Genomic DNA, 20,835 nt, shown 5'->3' with positions numbered 1-20,835 from the left:
TCCACTTACGCAGTAAGATTTTTGAATTATAAGAGAAATATGTATTCGTTATTATATAAACAGAGTGCATGATCTGATCCTTTGCTTATCTTACTCCACAGCAGGCCCTAGTGTTTTGTGCTTTGTGAAGATCACACTAGGTCGTTGGTTGTATAGGCATACACACACACACACACACACAAAATCCAAGCAGCAAGCTGATGTAAAAAGACTTTATATGCAACTTCCAACTGAACCAAGTGAAAAAATACAAGACTTCATTTGCTCATAAGCTCTCAAATGTAGCCTCGGTTAACTGCCTGAGGTTTAAAGGATCCACATGCACTGAGTTCATTACTGGGTGGATGCTTCCTGTACCCGTGGTTAATCGAGAGTATTTCTAGTGCTTGATGCTGGCGGCTCACGCCCGTAATCCTAACTACTCGGGAGGCAAAGATCAGGAGGATTGAGGTTTGAGGTCAACCCTGGGGAAAACAGTTCCCAAGACCCTATCTCAAAAAAACCCAAAACAAAAAAGGGCTGGCGGGGTAGATCGAGCCTAGCAGGTGTGAGGCCCTGAGTTCAAACCCCATCCTGCCAAAAAAAAAAGAGTATTTCTCGTGACAACACCCCCCCCCAGGCGTCGAGCTAAACACCCTGCTTTGCCTGTGCCCCCGCAGTGCTGGTGCTGCTCATTTTGTCCATGAGGCGACACCGGAAGCAACCGTACATCATTGACGACGAGGAGAATATCCACGAGAACATCGTCCGCTACGACGACGAGGGCGGCGGCGAGGAGGACACGGAGGCCTTCGACATCGCGGCCATGTGGAACCCGCGGGAGGCGCAGGCGGGCGCCGCCCCCAAGACGCGGCAGGACATGCTGCCCGAGATTGAGAGCCTCTCGCGCTACGTGCCCCAGACGTGCGCCGTCAACAGCACGGTCCACAGCTACGTGCTGGCCAAGCTCTACGAGGCCGACATGGACCTGTGGGCCCCACCCTTCGACTCCCTCCAGACGTACATGTTCGAGGGGGACGGCTCTGTGGCTGGCTCGCTGAGCTCCCTGCAGTCAGCCACCTCGGACTCGGAGCAGAGCTTCGACTTCCTGACGGACTGGGGGCCCCGGTTCCGGAAGCTGGCGGAGCTCTACGGGGCTTCCGAGGGGCCCGCACCGCTGTGGTGACGTGATGACGTACGACGGAAGCCGAGGGGCGGGCTCGCGTCCAAATCTGGCCATTCTTGGAGTGCGCTTCGCAGACGGACAGGTGCAGCAGATCTCGCGAGCAACACTGTGCTTGAGAGTGAGCGTGGGGCTGAGCGGAGCCAACCGAGCTCTCTCTGGATCAGCTTTACTTGGTTAGAGGAAGTTAAATAATCAAAAGGAAACACAGGAAACGGAGGGCAGGATCTCCGATTACCTTTTTCTTTTCTTTCAAATTTTTCTGACACTGTATTATTCAAAGGCTTAGACTTTAAGGTGTTAGGCAACAGCTTTCAGGGTGTTTGTTTTTGTCTTTGTTTTTTGTTTTTATTTTACCATTCACCAAGGTCTTTGTCAGTTTGCCACCATACAAAGGCTCTGGTCTTCAACACAGATATGGCAAGTGAAACACAGAAAGTTCTACTTGTATCTGCTTTTTTGTCTCTTTGTTTTGGGTTTCCTGGTTTCGATTTGTTTTAATCTTATTCTCCATTTAAAAGTTTTGCTGGATCATCAAACCATAGAAACCAACCTACACAAAAGAACACTGGAAAATTGTTCCTTGGTGAAATTAACCTACTTGTTCTGTGATGGATGGGATTTCTTTTAACCCTTTTGAGACAAGGTTAAGACTGGATTAGCCTTGCATGGGGGATGGGTGGGAGGGTGGGAGAAGGAAGAGACATTGGCTTTGTGCTCAAGTTTAATAGCTAAACCAAGAGTCGTTGGCATTACAACTAATCCAGCACCATCAAGTTAGAGTGCTTCTGTTCTTCTCTCAGCTCTTAACTAGGCCCCTGCAAAAGTGTTCAGAATGAAACCAGAAAATCTGCCTCCTTTGCACTGTAGATGTCTCTTCCGTGTGCCAAATGTGGAGATTAGATGCTACAAATGAAAGCCAAATAAAAAGAAGTATCTGATAAAAGCATGGGTTAGAGGGCTTTCCTAATCTGTGTGAGGTCAATCCAAGGGATGTTTACATACTGTAGATAACCTACTTGAAAAAAAATCAGTATTATAGAGAATAAATGGATGTAAGAAAATTACATGTAAAAGTTTTGTATATTTGTTAATAATTTTGGTAATAAATATGATGTACTGCATCTCAGTACCTTAGCACTTCTTTTAATAAAAGTTAAACAGAAGGGAAAGTCTATTGCAAATTTGTTTAATTGCTGAGCAGGTAGATAACTTTGTGATCCTGATTTAGAGTCATGTTCCTGGGTCTGGAACTAATTCATAAGACAGAAGCAATGTCAAAGAAGTGTGAGGCTGTGCATTCTATTTTGGTCACTGAACAGGTGAATATTATGGTTCAAACTGTTAAGCTTTTAATGAACACTCATCATTCTTCCATCTCTTAAAGGAGAAAAGAGTCATTTTGTAATATCAATAATACAATAATGAATTTAGCTCATATTTCTCATCTTGTGAGATATTACAGAAAACCACCAAGAAAATACTTTCACTCCTGCTTTATTGCCAAATCAAATATGAACAACTCATTCACTCTAGATAAGCTCCCAGAAGTTAGGGACCATATTCTATTCATCTTTTCCTACAGTAGTTAACATAGTCCTTTGCATGCAGAAGATGCTCAACAAATGTTTGCTGTGTACTTAATGGAAGGTATCTCTTTCTTTGACATCCTATTACTAAAGAATATCCTACACAATTATACTCACAATTGACAGACTGAGAACAAAATAGTTTTCTGATAATCTGGATTATAGCAATGGCACTGAAATTTTAATGTGTATCAGTATCAACTAGAGAACCTGTTAAACTACCTCACCCTCAGAACTTCTGATTTAATAATCTAAGACAATTTGCCTTTCTAACAAGTTCCCAGGCAATGCTGATGCTGCTGGTCCAGGAACCACAGTTTGATGATGTCTAGTATACAGTTGCTGTCTCTCAAACATATGAAGATTAGATTATCAGCCCACTTGAAGCCCATCCTATCTACAGAGCATCAAAAAGATAATTTGTCAAAAATGTGCAAGAATGCTGCTGAAAAGTATGAGAAGGAAGATGAGGGTCTAGAAGCCAGTGGGATGTGATTTTGTGCATATTACATTTCTTCACCAGCAGCAAGGCAAATTTTCAGCTTTCTGTATCCTAACCTTTACCTCCCATGAAAGGCATTCAGCTCTCATCCATCCTCCTTGAGGGTAAAGTGTAAGGTAAAAACAAATACATTTTAAAAAGCAAAAGAACTTGAGCCCTAACTGGACTCTACAACATACCAATTATGTGAATGTAGGTAAATTAGCCTCTGTAAAATTCCTTTCTACCACAAGCTCTGAGGATAATTTTGTGACTATTTCACTTTGTGTCGCATGCTTTACAGCTGTAACTCTAACCACAGGGTGTTATCATGCTCACATCCTGCAAATGTGGTCCCCTTGATACTGGGCATGAAGTGATTAAGCAGAATTTCCTGGGTCTTCTGGTCCCTGGGAGGAGGTTTAATAGTATAATACAGGAAATGTGAAAGAATCAGAAAATAGGAGAGCCATCTCAGCTCATTCTGTAAACTGAAAAAGATTCTTCCTCTCCAAATGAATTTTAAATTCTCTTTCTGCTGCTATAGTATACCATAATGCTGCTCCCTGGGTGGGTACTACAGGAGAGGAGGGAGACAGGACAGGGGGTGGGAAGGAAGTCATCACTATTAAACAAGTAGCATGCTCAGGTTAGACCTCAGAGATAAACTAACAAGTAAAGCAGGTAGCCCATTATTGACATGTTAGAGGGAAATGGACATTGATAGGAATCAATTGATTTCTTAAATTCAGTCTCAAACTGTATTCTTAATAAGAACACAAGAAAAGATGAAAATTGTCAATACATTTTATGAAACAAAAAAGGAGACTATTTCAACATGGTACACAGCAAAGCCAAAGATGAATGGGCTCACATAAGAAAGAACCTATAAATCCTCAAAACAAAATTCAGACAAGTGAATATCAGTGCAGGCACATTGTTTAAAGGCTGACCTGGATAGCAGAATTTACAGTTTATCCAAAATGTGCTTGGATTAAATATACAAAGAATATACTATAGATAGTTCTCACTGCAGATCAATTCATACTCAAATCCATTGGTCATTTTTGTAACAGAACTTTTAAGATATTATTACATATGTTATGTGTATATGTATATTTATACATGGATATATGTATATGTACTCTATATATATCTATCCATTCTTGGGAAGCTTCTGCTTAATTTTTAAGTATACAACAGGTGGATAAAATTAGGTAAACGGGTCATCTTTTAAAAATGATCTACTGGTGAGACATTTGGTGAGTCAAGTTATGCAAAAAACATGCACGTTAATTTATAATATATGTAAGTAACTGTGATACCACCCAAAACACGGTTTTTCTTAGATTTCTCTTCCTGCGTTAGGAATGTGGCAAATCCTATCCCCTTTTTTTTGGCCACAATCTTGATTTTTAAGGATGACCAAATGGCTAAGGATGAAGGAGCTTCTTCCACTTCAGTAATTCAACTATGTTGCCACTTTTCTCATATCCATGATTCCAGGAGCTCTACCTCCTATCCCAGGAAATGGCAGACCACTTCTCTGTGGTATCCACTCTCAAAATTTAGTACAACTACTCATAGAATCTTTTCTAATTTTTCAGGACTGCCAGATCGTACCTTTTTAAATTATTTTCACTTCTTCTCTTTCTTTTCTATCACCTGTTTCAGTTACCATTGCTGTTAAATGATCAATAGTCATTTAGTGGTGTTAAATGATCAATAATAACCATTTTATTATGCTCAAAGAATTTGTGGGCCAAGAATTCAGAATGGGTATATCAAAGCCATCTTGCCTCTGCTCTGCAATGTCTGGGGCCTCAGCTGGAAAGACTCAAATGTGAGGTAATTCAAGGATGGAGACCTAACTTATCCAAAGACTTGTTCATCCATGTGTCTGGTAGTTGATTCTGTCAACTAGGACCAGATGGAGTGGTTGGCATCCAGACCTCTGCATCTGGCTGCTTGGACTTCCTTACAGCATGGAAGCTGGGGTCTAAAAGAGAACATCACAAGAAAACCAGGCAGAAGCTGAATTGCCTTTTCTAAATTCAAGTCACATAGCATTACCTCTGTGGCAGTCATCGAGCCTCCCCATAATGAAGAAGAGGTGATGTGGACTCTACCTCTCAATGGGAAGTATCAGAGCATTGACACAAGAAGAAATAATGTTGTAGGTGTTATTGGAAAATACATTCTGTCACATCGTCTTTTCCTTTTACCCTGACTCTTCCCCCTACCCCAGGAATCACTTTTGTTTCCATTCATTTCCTTCCTCTCTTCCACTCCTCTCTATAGAACACATTCTTAGTCTATAGATATATGACTGTTCTCTGAAATTCAGCCTGATCTCTACCACACAGTATTTTTAGAAGTAAATAAATGCTTCATCAAAACATCTGACAAATAATAGGCATATGGTACATTTTATTGAAGTATAATTGACATTCAATGAACTGCATATAAAGTAAATAACTTGGTAAGCTTTTATATATTTATATAAACATGTAAGCATCGCCACAATTGAGATAGTGAATATATGACACCCAAAAAAAAGTTTTCTCATGCCACTCTCATCCTATCCTATGCTCTTCAGCCTTAAGCAAGTACTGATATGCTTTTTATCATTATAGTTTTCATTTTCTAGACATGCATACATGTACTTTTTTCTTTTGACCTGGCTTCTTTCTTTTGACCTAGAAATAATTATTTTAAGATTCACCAATGCTATTGTACCAATAATTCATTTTGTTATGTTGTTGAATAACATTTTTGTATAGACATACCACAATTATTTTTCTTTCCTAAATGAATAGACATTTGAGGTTTTTGCAGTGTGGGGCTATAATAAGTAATGCTCCCATGAACATGTATGTGAGTCTTCATATGGATATATATTAACTCTTCTTAGCAAATACCTAGGAGTGGAATGGCTGGATCACAGAGTAGGTATATGCTTTATTTAAAATTGCCAAACTGAGTCTTTGCTCACATTTTCTGCTTGGGGGACAAGGGAACGTTTATCTCTTTTCCTCTCTCCCTCCACCCCTTGTCTATACTTTATCCTGTTATACTAAAATAAATCCTTGCTAAAACCTTCAAAAGAATTGCCAAACTGCTCTCCAAAGTATTTTTACATTTTACACTCCTACCAGCAGTGTATGAGTCTCATGTCCTCCACATCCTCACATCACTTGGGGTGGTCAGTCTCTTCAATTCAGCCATCATAACAGTAGTTTCATATTATCTAACGTACTTTTTTTTTGTCTTTTCTTTTTTGCTGCTGGGATCGAACCCAGGGCCTCACACATGCTAGGCAAGCGCTGTACCACCGAGCTACATCCCAGCCCTCTAACTGTACTTTTTATAATATCATAAAGACTGATAATTTGAGCATCTTTTCAGGTGCATATTTGCCATCCATTACATCTTCCTGAGGAATGTATCCAGACATTTTCTCCATTTTTAATTGAGTTATTTTCTTACTGTTGAATTTTGAGATTTCTTTATATTTTCTAGATACAAGCTCTTAATCAGATAAATAGTTTAAGAAGATATAATCCAAGTCTGTGAGATATCCAATTATTTTAGCACCATCTATTGCCTTTGCATTGTTGTGATTGTGTGTCAACCTCCCTGCCAGAAGATTTGTTCAAGTTCTAACCTCCAGTGCCTGTAAATTTGAACTTCTTTGGAAATATAGAATCATTGTCTGTAGATGTAATCAAGTTAAGATGAGGTCATACTGGATTAAGATGGATCCTAATCCAATGACTCTTATCCTTATGCTTGCACACTGAGACAGAGACACAAAGAGGAGAACACTGCATGATGATGGAGACACAGATTGGGGTGATGCTTCTATAAGCCAAGGAATGCCATAGATTGCTGGCAACCACCAGAAGCTAGGAGAGAGGGGTGCAAAAGACTGTCCTTCTGAGCTATAGAAGAAACTTATCCTGTCAACACCTTGATTTCAGACTTCTGGCCTCCAGAAGTGTGAGAGAATAAATCTCTGTTGTTTTAAACCACCCAGTTTGTTATGACAGCCCTAGGATATATACCTACATAGTGTATGCAATGTATGTAATACATGTTTTTAATCTTTGTAACATAAAAAAAAAACTAAGAACAAGTCCTCCAAGTGCCTTTGTCACTTTGAATCTAACACATAGACATACACAGCAATTTACCTATTAATTAACTAGTTTATTCATTGTATGAGATTCTTTTTTCTAATTTCAACTCATCCATAAGTGCATAGAGATGGCCTCTGAATATGCCACTGTAGTCTGGCAGGCCACAAGTGGCAGCAGTCCTCTCTAGCTGATTAGGCAGTGTGTGAACAATTCTCTCACAGTTCCAGGCAGGGGGTAGGGAAGAATGAATCACCAGATGGCTAAAAAGATACACTTCCATTCATGTGACTCCACTGGTGTGGACCAAGAGAAACTTGTGCTTGCTGGAAACAGTACTAAGCATCCATTGGTCCTCAGGCACAATGACCTAAGGACAGCCTTCAGAGAGATCCCCCATACTCTGCACAAACACAAAATATATGTGCAAGGCTGGTGAATTCCCCTTGCCATGATCTTCTGTTAAGTGGAGAATTGCACTGCAAAATGAAAGAATTAACCTTCAAAGAGCAGTCTGCATGGTTTCCTTCTGTCTCTCACACTTGATAATCCCTGGCTACCCCAGGAAACTGCTACAACCCTCTGCATTTTCCTGCCTGTCAACCCCATATGCAATGAACTTCATTCATCCTAACTGCTATTCTTCACTAGCCCACTGTGGGCACAAATTCTCGGCCTGGTGTTTGCCTCCAGAATTATCATCAACAACCACAAATTTTCACATTTGCCAATAACTTCTTGGCACTTGACTCTCTGGTAGCCTGTATAAGATGAGATTCTCAAATGAGAAGCATTATCTGTGAATGGATATTGATTATACCCAGGAGACCCAGGGCTTCATCAGCATGCTCCAGGCTGACATCCCCACTGCTGAGCAAGAAAGGGAACAGAGAAGAAAACTGACAACTATTGAGCACCTACTGTATGGAGGCATGGTGCTAAATGCTTTCCTGTACATAACCATGTTAAAACACAAAGCAAAAACCAAAAGCCAGAAGAGGAAATAAAAGCTGTGTGTGAAACACTCACCTTGGATATGAGGCCATTGGCTCCTCCAAGAAGAGTAACACATACAGTGATCTCTGAAGACATTATTAAGCATCGATCATTTATATCTCTTCTACACTTTTGGCCTTGAAGAACTAAGCACTGGCTTTCAGAGTGGGCAGCAAAATCAGGTAAGGACACCTGCCATGAGTCATCTGAGAAATAGTGAGTGATCTTGCTCTCAAAGTTCCATTTTTGTGTTCTTTCCTGAAAGCCAATTTTACTACATTATGTAGTTTTTTAAGTAGCTATCATTGCATAGGACTTTGTTATCAGGACCTCATATAACTCAGGACAATCTCCTCTCAAAAGAGCAGGAAGCTATTTATTTCCAAAGGACACTGGCATACTGCCACATTTACAGTATGTCCCATACTTACAAACAAGGTACAAATGCTCTGTAAACTCAAGACCACTTACCACATCCAGGCTCCTACATGGATCTAAGCATAGGCCATGTACATCTCAGGCACATTTGGCAAACAGATTATTTATGGGACTTGGAAGAGAAATGTGTATCAGGGTTTTTAGTCATACTCTCTGTGACAGCACCCACTGTGACATTGAGCAGGTAAAGTGAATAATAATATATCCAACTTGGAAGGTCAACTCCTGCTCATATTTCTAAATCTTAAATACACCATTACTGAGGAGCTCCCTGTAGCACAGTTTCCTGCTGTGAAGGTAAACCATTCATTATTCACAGTTGTTCTTTTGCTGCACATAACCAAAACAGCATATTATTAACTAGAGCATCCCTTTTCCAAAGGAAAGAAGATGAAGGGTTTTCTTTTCTTTTCTGGCTTCTTGGAACAGAAGGCTGGTACTTATTTCTTCTCTTTTTATCTTCACTATTAGAATTCATTGGTACATCTTAAGCCTACACTAAAATACAAATTTATTAGGAATCATCTCTTAGTATCACCTTAATTGATTTGTTTTCCTTCTGACTAAACAATTTCCTTTGAAAGAAAACAATGGGAACCTCCAATTTGATCTAAAAGAGAAAAGAAAAAACAAAAAGAATTTTTAGGTTGTAGAAACAGAAAAGCCTCTATAGGCTCCCTCCAGCCAATGACAGAGCAGACTTAAAAATGCCAATACAGGGGACACGAGACCATCTACATGACATTCACATTAATTATATTACTTGCCTGACCTTGGCCAAGTTTTCTAATAAAGCCTAAATGGATAAACTAAACAAATAGCAAGTTTAAGTAGATAAATTACTTTTATATCCTCTATATTACCCACCACACTTGGGAGCCTAAATTATTCAGTACTAATCATAAGAGTATTTATGGGATGGCCATGAATCCTTTGTCCTTCTGTTCTATGTCTTTGCTTGTAAGTAGCATTACTATACATGGCCATATTCTGAGAGTTTGTTCAGCATTATATTCGGTTGTCTGGTCAAAGTTCCATACTTAAAGAGAGAATTCCCCCTCATCCCAATTGAAAAGAATGGTAATGACGATGTATAGTAATTCTAAACTGAAAAAAATCCACAGCAGAAGAATGTGATAGTCAATAAGGCTGTTAACAGATAGTCCACTTCTCTATTATGGACTTGATGTTTGTGTCCCCACAAAATTCACTTGTTAAGCCCCAACTCCCAATGTAATGGCATCAGGAGACAGGACCTTTAGGAGGTAAGGTATAAATAAGTTCGTGAAGGTAGAGCCCTCATTATGGGATTATTGTCTTTATAAAGAGAGAGAGACTAGAGCTCACTCTGTTAGCTACATGAGGACACAACAAGACAAAAGCTGTGTACAAGCCAGGTCAAGAGCTCTCACAAAGAACCTACTCTACCGGCTTTGATCTTGGATGTCCCAGCCCCCCCGAACTTTAAGAAAGAAATGTTTGTTGTTTAAGCCATCAGGTTTATGCTACTCCACTAGAGTAGCCCAAACTGACTACATATGACTTCCATGTAGGGATGCAGTTCTCCACCCCTTCCTGATTAGGAATGGCCATGTGACTCTATTTAGCTAATGAAATGTGAGCATGAGCCTTAAGAACCAGTGTAAAACTTGCCATGTTCCTTTCTCTCTGCTGTAGTGACCTTCAATGTCTGTGCCACAATGGAACCTCTGCCTGCTTGGGTCTCTGAGTAACTGTTTTAAAAAGGGTTGTAGTACTACCCTGTAACCTGAGATAGGAATGACAGCTGTCATATGACAGGGACATCAACTTTCATAGTATTAAGCTACTGAGATTCTTTTTTTATATTTTTGATGGGACTGGGGTTGGAACTCAGGGCCTCACACTTGCTAGGCAGGCACTCTACCACTTGAGCCATTCTACCAGTCCATTTTTGTGTTGAGATTTTCAATATTCCTGAGATAGGGCTTTACAAACTATATGCCAGTGCTGGCTTTGAACCACAATCCTCCTGATCTCTGCCTCCCAAGTTGCTAGGGTGCAGGCATGAGCCAACAGCACCCAGCTTGTTGATTCATCTTAAAGAGAGAAACTAACTAACTGGTATGACTAGTACAAATAGAATCGTGACCATTAATACCTTATCAAAAGTTGTTTCTCAGTTGTGGGTTTTTGTCCCATGAGTAAGAATGGATTTCATGGGCCAATACACCTTCTTCTGTTCTTCTTCAAAGTTTACAGCACAAATTTTAGAGATTAGTGATACAATATAGTACTGTAGTCTGTAGTACTTCTCCCCCTTTCCACATATTAAAAGTGTCCTCATCCTCCAAGATCCTCTCATGAAACTTTCTGATCTGGAGACAACTCCAACCTCTTTGGAGCTCTCATGTACTGTTTTTCATACCCCTCATGGAACTCAGCATATTCTTTGGTATTATAGATATTGTGTGCCTGGCTTTTTAGAGTCCCTGGCCCTCTGAATATCAGGTATCTTAACATTTCAGGGAAAATGTATACAAATGCCCATTATTTTTCCAGGGGAAATGTCTACCTTGAATATCTGACTCCTCTTGTATCTAAGAGAGTGATTCTAAAGAAGTTAGGAAGAAATATAAAAGGTCCCACTTCCCTGTTTGCCAAAGTCTTTAACAAACCTAAGTTGACTATTGCCTGCTTTCTTTTCTCATCCTGTTCCTATGTTTTTCCAGAGTTAAAGAGCCCCAGCTAGGGTATCCTCTAACATTAAAAGGCAAGAAAGAATAAAATGTACCCACTTCATAATATAGAATGTCCCCACTTCTCTCTCTGAAATTATTGTATCATTTCTGCTACAGCCCTACTTCAACTTTTAGGATTCCTAGTTTCAACTTGGAAGAGGAGTAAGAAAACAATGATTTGCTTCTTTTTTGTTCCTTCTTGGGAACACATTACTTCATTTCCTCATGATCATGTCCTGTTGAGTTTTGTCAGCATTTATTTGTTTGGATGAATACTATCCTTCCAAAATTCACATCCTTTCCAGAACTTCAAAATGTGAACCCTTATTTATAAATAAGATCACTGCAAATATAACTAGTTAAGGCAAGGTTATAATGGAGTAGAGTAAGACTTTAATCCAGTATTTACTGGCATCTTTATAAGAAGAGGAAAAGAGAGCCAGAGACAGCCAAAGAGGGAGGATGGCCATAAAATGATGTAAAGATTGGAGCTACATAGCTACAAGTCAAAGAATACCAAAAACTGCCAGCAACAACCAGAAGCTATGAGTGAGGCACACAGATTCTTCCCCTGCCTACCCCCAGAAAGGAACTAAAGCTACTAACACCTCCTTGATTTAGGACTTCTGGTACCCAAGTTGTAAGAGAAAAACTTCCTGATGTTTTAAGCCACTAATTTATGGGACCTAGTTACAGCAGTCATGAGAAACTAATATAGTGTCTGAACTATGTTTCTACCACTGCCCAGCTTGAAACTTTTATGAGCCTTCGTGCAATGGTCCCACATATTCCTGCACTAATTGATGCTTTCCAAGCCTCTTTCCTGAGTTGAGTAAAATGAGGTATGAAGCCTGAAATCTTCATTCTCCAAATAAAAGTGCATCAGTATCTGAAGCAATGTCTTATTCATCTTTTAATCCCTCCTTCAGCACCTTTCAGAACCTAGCACAGCTCCTGACCCAGAGTAAGTCCTTAACAATATCTAAAAACTTATGTAACAAACACTGGATATTACCTCTATTCTTTTGGCCTCTATCTCATAATAAATATTGATTTAAAACAACTGAATTACTAAGTCTATGAGTGTTGGTTCACTTCATGGCCAATTATGAAGTAATAAACAAGGTCACTTTAGTAGTCAAGCTGAATCGGTCTATTCACACATGGCTAGCAACCATTCCATGGCCCACTAGTACCACTCCCATCAATGATTACATCAGAGCAACCAAAGAAACAGACAATCACTACACCTAGGTTTGGAGTATTTGAAGTAACAGAAGATCATTAATCACAAAAGACAGAATGAGAAACCTATGACTAAAGAGTAAAACAAAAAGCCACCCTATCAATTAGAAAGAGTAAGACTCCATGTACACAGCCATACCATCAATGAATGTGTACACATAGCATAGCCTAACCAGTTTGTTTATTCATTTATTATTCATCTTAATGAGTTGGCTCATAGGTAAGATATCTATTAGCTTCCATATACATACAATCCACTTCTTTCCCAAGTATAAGAAAAGCCAATTTTACCATTTTAACTGGGAAGAAGTCCTAACTACCTAAGAACTAGCTCATTTCAATCTCATGAGAACTAGTTTTCTCTGTGTTTGGGATACAACCAAAAAGACAGATTTCTGTCTCATGCACAGAAATCTGCCAAACCCCTTATGCCTGGGAGATTTTTCAGACAACTTTATCATTTGAAATCATATCCCTTACAGACAAGCAAATGGTCCCAAAGCATCTCTTTCAGCATTAATCATCCTAATTTGTGGCATTTGTTGGATGCTTTAATTAGCTCAACTATTTAATCATTCCTTTCAGTATCTCAAAGTATCTATTGGTGTCTTAAAGTTCTCAGGAAGGCATCCCCCTCCTTAGAGGTAGCTGGGAAACCTACAACTGCTTTCAAAGTTTTATTGCTTTCTGAGACAAGCAGTTAATCTTACTTCCTCTCTAGTGCTAGTCATTAAAGTTGAAGAGCTGGGCTAATTCTGGATGCCCTAATCCATGGCAAATCTCAAGTAAGAGAAAGCCAACTAAAAGCCAGACTGTGGTCAGTCGTGCACTATTTCAGGAACATGCTGATTGCAAAGCAGGGTAGTTGACTGTCCCTATTGACTCCAGATATAGTCTCAAAATTTCCAATACTTCTGCCACAGATTTCCTCTGAACATGCAAATAACACAGAGGAGATAAACCTCCTTTACTGAGATATTCTTCTCCATTGTACCTTTTCAGGGCACTGAAAAGGTAGCTATTTATCTACAGCCAGGAAGAGCAGCACCCTGGGTGGGCACCAAATGGGGAGCCAGAGAAGATTGAAAAAGATCAGAGTTTAAGATCCTTTGTTTCTGATTAGAGAAAATACTGTTATTCCTATTTCAGGACTAAGACAACTGAATCCCTCAGAATTAAGAAGGAGGCCTCGTTGAACAGCAAGAAGGCACCAAACACTTGAAAGTTTTTAAGAGAAGAGAAAGAACTGAAAAATGCAGAGGAAGGGTGCCAAAAACATAGCTTCACAATTTTGCCCGATATATCTCTACTATGTGAAAAATATCAGTGCCACCTGTGAAGGTGACACACACAGCCAGTATCAATTAGGGCTGTGAAGAACAAGGGCATGAAAGAGACAAGTTTGGATAGAGGTGAGAAGCAGGGAAGTCGGGGACATTGAGGATTCTGAATGTCTGGATCAGGATGCAGAGAAATGTGGAAAAGAAAAAGTCAAAGCTCTCCTCCTTATTCCCTGAAAGCTGGCTCTCCTGATTTTATACTCCTGCATTCAGTACAAATCATTTGACAATTATCTAGGGAGAGAATGAGTAGAAGGGGATTCAAAGCTTGGTAGAAAATGAGTAAAGCCAAATATTTTCTGTGTAATATTCAGTACCCCAAAACATTCCAGGTCAGAGAAGCAGTGACTATTCTGTGGACCTTAACCACCACACAATGGTGGACATAGTCTTCTGTCAGTTACATATATCTGCCTATAAGTAGCAGACAGTGCTATTATTTTTCTCACAAACAAACAAAAAAAATTGCTTTGGTGACTCAATGGTGTCAGGCCAATAATTCTGTAGTTCTTTTATCTTTCCTGTCACAAAATGGCAACAGCCACTCCAAGGCTCAGGTTGCTCACTGTGTCCAAAGGCAGGAAGCTGAGGAAAAGGCTAGAAGGTCTTTTTAGACCTTCTGTAACTAGAGAAGAAAGATCTTTCTTGGAAGATCCAAGCAGACTTTTTACATTCTTCCTGATCTATATCACAATCCCACCCTTAGCCCAGGGACTGCACCTACATTCCAGATGATCAATGGAACTATATCTGATAGCTGTCCAAAATGGGTTACTCCTACTCCTTCTTATGAACAGGGAAGATGGGGAGCAGGGCCTTTGCAGAGCTCTACTATTTTTTGTAAGATCTGAGGGTCAACTGAGTGCTAATGATCAGAGCAGAACCATGAAGATCAGCACAAGCAGGAGACTACTGGGGCTGCTGATTGAAAGGAAGGCATCTATCTCAGGCAGGTGTCCTCTCCAAATTTAGAAGCAAGAGCTAGCGTTCCCAGAGGCTCCTCTAAAACTGTTAAGAAATTATAATTAAACTGAACTTCTACAAAGCCTTTCATCCCAGGAGCTCAGGGCACTTCTCTGAATCATCTCATTAATCTTCACAACACCATTCAAGGCAGCTGGCATCTATTGTCACCTTTATTTTCAGGATGAAGAAACTGAGATGTGAGTGCAGGTTAATGGCTTACTCAATGTCATATACTCAGTGAGTCAGCACCAGCTGGGGATGGGACCAAAACCAACTCACCAAAGACCCTGGGCATGTACTTGGAGGTCATTTACTTACCTCCATGAGATCTGCAAGGTGATTTGATAGGAAAATGCCAAAGTTCTGTTAAAAAAAGGGGGGGTGGGGGGGCAAGAGGAATGGAGCACAGTCATAAGTCCCTATCCAGGAAGACTGAAAAGCCACTTACACTCTGAACAGTTTCTTTAGCTAAAAAATAAGGAGAGTAGTAGCATTTACCTCATCTTCACTCAGCTATTTTGCAGATAAATGTTTCAAATAAGCCATATAATGTAGGACATTTTGTAAAAATCTAAGTCAATATAAGGCATTGTTATAGAAAGAATTGGTAGAAGCAACATTTAAAATGAGCCTGCTGCTCTGGGGTCACAATGATCATCCTAAATTGCAACCAGACAATTATATGGGATTCTTCCCAGATGACCAAGAAGTTCTCTTTTGCCATTCAGGGTGTTGTGAACATACAGCATCTACTGTATAGAAATGCTATGTGAGATGCAGGGATAACGATATGACTCACATCCTCTGAAAACACAGTCAGGTAGAGGAATAAATAAAGAAGCCCCTCATTTCTCTATGAGGCAAAAATGAAACAAACTGCACAATAAACAAGGAGGCCAGATGTGGGGGCCCAGAAGAGGTTTATATCACCTTCCATTCAGCTGCATGAAGGATGTCACATGATGACAGAAAATAAACTGTAGATGACAGGAATATTATAATGGAAAGGACTGGAAACAAGTATGTGAGATTAGTATGGCTGGAGGAAAAGGTACATGAAGAAAGACTGTAAAGGGCTGGAAATGTGGCTCAAGCGCTTGAGTACCTGCCTAGCAAGCACAAAGCCTGGAGTTCAAACACCAGGGTCGGTCTCTCTCTCTCTCTCTCTCTCTCACACACACACACACACACACACACACACACACACACACAAAGACTGTAGACATTCTGCTGAAAAAATTGCACAATAGGCAACTAGGTGGGATTTTTTTTTAATTGCCTCTGAATGGCAGCTATGGCCTATAGCTGAGGTCAGAGACGGCCCTAATTACCTCATGCTACAAGATCAAGGAGACTTTCACAGATGAGGGCTATCATATCCCTGCAGGGTTTGTTGAAGCCAACTCAAAACCAGTTCTCCCTCTTCCTTCCCCTACTCCCAGAAATCTGGAGGAGAGAATGATATTAGACTTTGGAGGTATAATTTTCATGCAGAAGGCAGTAAAGAGGAAGGAGGTATCCTTTTTGGCCTAGAAAGGCAGGGAGAAGGCACTGCAGGTGGGGTGCCTAAAAGAAGAAAGAACTGTAATTTTATTTCCCAATCAGGTGCTGCCTATACAATACTCACCAGCAGAGTGCAGCCTAATAAGAGAACTCTTAGGAAAGTTCTCAACACTTGGAAGTGAGGTGTATTGTCATTTCCATAAAGAGCTACTTAATATTTGTCATGGATGTCTAAAGGGTATATTTGAAGAGAGACTCATGTCCATGGAATTTGAAATGCAAATTTGAAAAACAAACAGGACTGAAAAGATATTGTTCTAATAACCTAAAACCACAATCCCAGTAGTCTTCAAGGGACTTGCTGCTCAGCTAGAAATTGCTGTGGTGTAGAAGAGCAGAAGAAAGTTATTGAAAAATAAGAATAAAACCATTTCCTATGGGTACTCATAGGAATCCTGAATAAAGTTAAGTGGGACAAAATTGTGAAAGCCCATGCATACAAAGAAACAGCAGTAGATCATGGCTGGGCAATGAGAAATGACCTCATTAAGCAGTTGGAGAGCAGACAAATACTAGAGCTAGAAAAGCCTCTCCTTTAGGGATGGCAAGGCTTCTGTTAGAGGTCTCTGACCTCTGCATCAGAGATGGAGAGACTTCCGGGTCTGTGATAGGAAGACTTCCGGGTCTGTGATAGGAAGACTTCCGGGTCAGAGGTGGAACGCTGCTTCTTCGCAGTAAGCTGTGAGAGGGCCTAAAGGGAAGAGCTCGGCTGGCCGTGTACAAAAGCTGAAACAGGAAAAATCCTTTACTCTTCTTCCCTTTTCCCAGTGTCCATCATCCTCCCTCCTGAGAATAGTGAAGAAAGAATGACAGAGTATCAGAAGAGTTTGTTTGCTTGACAGGCATGGAGGGGATGCTCTGCCCGTTCTGGGCAAGGCTCTCTCTGCAGGCAGAACTGCTTTCGGCCACAGGAGGGCGCGTCAGCTCCGGGGTTTCTGCAAGAAACTGGGCTGTGTGAGGTCCACAATACCTAAAACGTTGCCGGAGAGCACCATTAGAAGAGCATCCTGGAGGAGGTCAGATTCTTCAGGAGGTGGAAATGGCTTCTCGGGAAGTCCCCATCCCGTCCCAGGTTTACAGAAAGGCCAGAACCTACTGACATCTCAGGACACAGTGCCCTTCCCACAGATGCCTGTTCTGTGAAAGAAAACATAGGGGCTTCCAATATGAGGCAGCACCAGACAGGGATGGCAGCCACCTTTATTTATTTTTCTTTTGATAATTAACTGTTTAAAATACCTGAGGAAGGAAACTGTTCAGACTGGATAGGCACAAGTCAAGGATTCCTAAATTGCACCAAACTGGCTGCCTTCCAGGGTCCTTTGTTCTCTCCACAACCTCTAATGAACATGCATGCCCACTGCCACCCTGGATTATTTGTCTTCAGTGAGTTGGAAGGAAGGTATTTAAGATAAGGCCAGTAAAACCGACAGTCAGGAGCCTTTTACTCAAAATGCTCCTCAGAATTAATGGGAGACTCTTGTTTCTTTATGTTTTGCATCCAGGGAATAACTGATGCTCATGATTTTGAGTTAGTCACTTAACTGAGTGGCTTTTGTATAAAAACAGCCTAAATTGTCATAAACTTTGAGATAACCAAGAATTATTAGAGTATGTAAAACCCCAAACATAGTCTGAGAAATACTTGAACTAAAATCCTATAAACTGAACACAAAACCTATTTGTAGAACCACATGCCCAAAATACACTCTACATAATCACTTGTCTGGCAGATGAATTGATTATCATCACTAATGAGTGGTTTATCAGCCAGAAGCTGGCTCAGATACAGCCCACAGTTAAAGGTTGGTAATCCTATTTTTTTCCCTTTTACTTGCTAAACCCACATCGCAGTGTTTGGGATACTTCCCAGACCATGCACTTCCTTCAGTGTCACTGCAGGTACTAAGACAAACCTCTGTGTAGTCCTCCTCCCCTCATAACAGAATCAAATCTGAAGAAAATAAGTGTTCCCATGTAAAACTAGGCTGAGTCCAGCATCTTCTAGAGACATCTATACAGATCTTATAAAAAAATAATGATTTTTATGTTTTCTGTAGGATTTCCACCCTTACTATTAGGTGTATGTTTCCAAAATCACACCACTACCACCCAGTCTAGAGAAATTTGAAGTTACAAACATTAAGAGGGAGCTGGGCATGGTGGTGCATTCCTGCAATCCCAGCTACTCAGAAAGCTGAGACAGGCACATCATGAGTTTGATGCCAGCTTGATCAACATAGGGAGACTGTCTCAAAAAAATTTAAAGAATGTAAGATTGGAAGAAAAAATTATATAATGATTAGGCTGGGGGTGTAGGTAGAGTGCGATCCTAGAATGTGTGAGGCCCTAGGTTTGATCACTAATGCTACAAAAAAAGTTATGATTAATTTTATGTTCCAGTTTAGCTGGGCAAAGGCTGTAAATGCCTGGCCATTTAGCAAATATTAGTTTAGATGTTATTGTGAAGATTATTTCTGTAAATGTGATTAATACTTATAATCAGCAACTTTGAGTAAAGGAGGTTATTCTCAATAATGTGGGTGGGCCTTACCCAATCAGATGAAGGCCTTAGCAGTGAAGACTGAAGTTTATTAAAGAAGGAATTCTGCCTCAGGAGTGCAACATCAACTCTTCCCTGAGTTTGTAGGAAACCCTGCAGGTTTCAGATTTTCCAGCCCCCACAATGGTTTGCACCAATTCTTTAAGATAATGCTTTGTACACTTGTATTCTACTGATTCTGTTTCTACAGAGAACCCAGAGACAGATTTCAAGTAAATCTATTTTATTTTTTATGTTTTATAAATTAAAATAATGAGACATTAAGTAATATTATTTTACATAACATACACAGCACAGACTTTTGATTTTGTTTGGGTACCCAGTCCCTCCCCACAGTGCCTAGCCTCACTAGAAACTGACCATAGCTGTCTTCAGGGACAGTCTCCACTGGTCTCCATAGGGGTAGCCATCCCCTTGCCAATGATTGTCTGGGGAGGGTGTCATGTGACTTAGTAAAGATCAAAGAGAGATGAGAATAGGGACTATTTTTTCCTTTCAAGAGGTTCTACACAAGCAACATTTTTTCTCTCTCTCTCTCCTTGTGGTAGGAAGTAAAAGAAGCAGTAGCTCCCTCCACCACCACCCCATTGGCAAGTACTCTTTGATCAAAGGAAAATAACTTGAGTCCCTGATAATGCGTTGATCTAGCTAGATCACCCAGCCCCAAAGCCTACACTAACTCTAGGTGTTCTTTGAGGTGAACCAATCACATTGCCGTCATTGTACAATCCAGTTTGAGCCTGGCTTCTTTTTAGTTGCCCTCAAATGATCAAGTTCCTTGTGCTTAATTTCTTGCCTATAACAGAAGAGCTGGACTAGTTAATCTAAATTTCAGCTTTCCTCAAACTCTGTGAATTGTGCACTCAAATGCTGGCACTAACAACAATATTATTTGCCAATTTTTGTTTAGAGAAGCTAAATATTATTGTAGTTATGTTTCTAAATATACCTCAATTTTAGAAATAGTAAAATGATGTGTGAATTTCAATTCTCTAAAGTGTTTTGATATCACTTACTATGTTGTTCAGATTGACCTCATAGTCTGGTTCAAGCCATTAGCCAAAGCCTCCCAAGTAGCTGAGACTATAGGCATATACCACCACACTGAGGTTTAAAACATAATTGGATGTCATTTTTTTCCAGTGGCCTTAACCTTAGTGAACCACTCAGCAACAATAATTTTTGGTAATTTTTTTGTATTTAAAATGGTCTAACAAACAAACAAGAAAAAGAACCTAGTATGGAAATGGGGAAAGGATAAGAGAACAGAGTTCCCAGCAGACAAATGACTTTTTTTTTTTCATTTATTCACATGTGCATACACTGGGTCATTTTCCCCCCTGCCCCCTGTCCCCCCCACTCCCCCCCTTGCTTAAACCTATGGAAAGGTGTTTACCCTCACTCATGGAGAGAGATGCAAATTAATGTGACAGATTGCTTTTTCATATACAAGATTGTCAAGTTATTAAACAGTTTAAAAACACAGTCTGCACATGTTAACTTTAAAAAGTTATTTTAAAAACCTGAAATAAAATAAAATAAAAACACAATTAGTGGAGATAAAAATAATCCCAACTTTCACATAATGAAAATTATTACCGAAGATCAGCAACCACAATTTTTAAGGAAAGTA

At 40.1% G+C, this 20,835-nt stretch overlaps 1 protein-coding gene across 4 annotated transcripts in view; it reads left to right on the top strand.

Moving 5' to 3' along the window:
• The window catches only part of Cdh20 (cadherin 20), a 213,872-nt gene extending 212,033 nt beyond the window's left edge, over window positions 1–1,839 (top strand). For all 4 annotated transcript variants that reach the window (XM_074069696.1, XM_020153686.2, XM_074069695.1 and 1 more), the window contains one exon: window positions 660–1,839. In XM_074069696.1, coding sequence (XP_073925797.1) covers window positions 660–1,165 — 506 coding nt within the window. In that variant the 3' untranslated portion in view covers window positions 1,166–1,839. The remainder of the gene's footprint in view (window positions 1–659) is intronic.
• The last annotated feature ends 18,996 nt before the right edge of the window (window positions 1,840–20,835 follow it).

This window comes from Castor canadensis, chromosome 4 (genome assembly GCF_047511655.1).
Source record: "Castor canadensis chromosome 4, mCasCan1.hap1v2, whole genome shotgun sequence".
Taxonomy (NCBI): Eukaryota; Metazoa; Chordata; class Mammalia; order Rodentia; family Castoridae; genus Castor; species Castor canadensis.
Note: the sequence above shows the minus strand (reverse complement) of the source record. Positions and strands in the feature narration are given on the sequence as shown.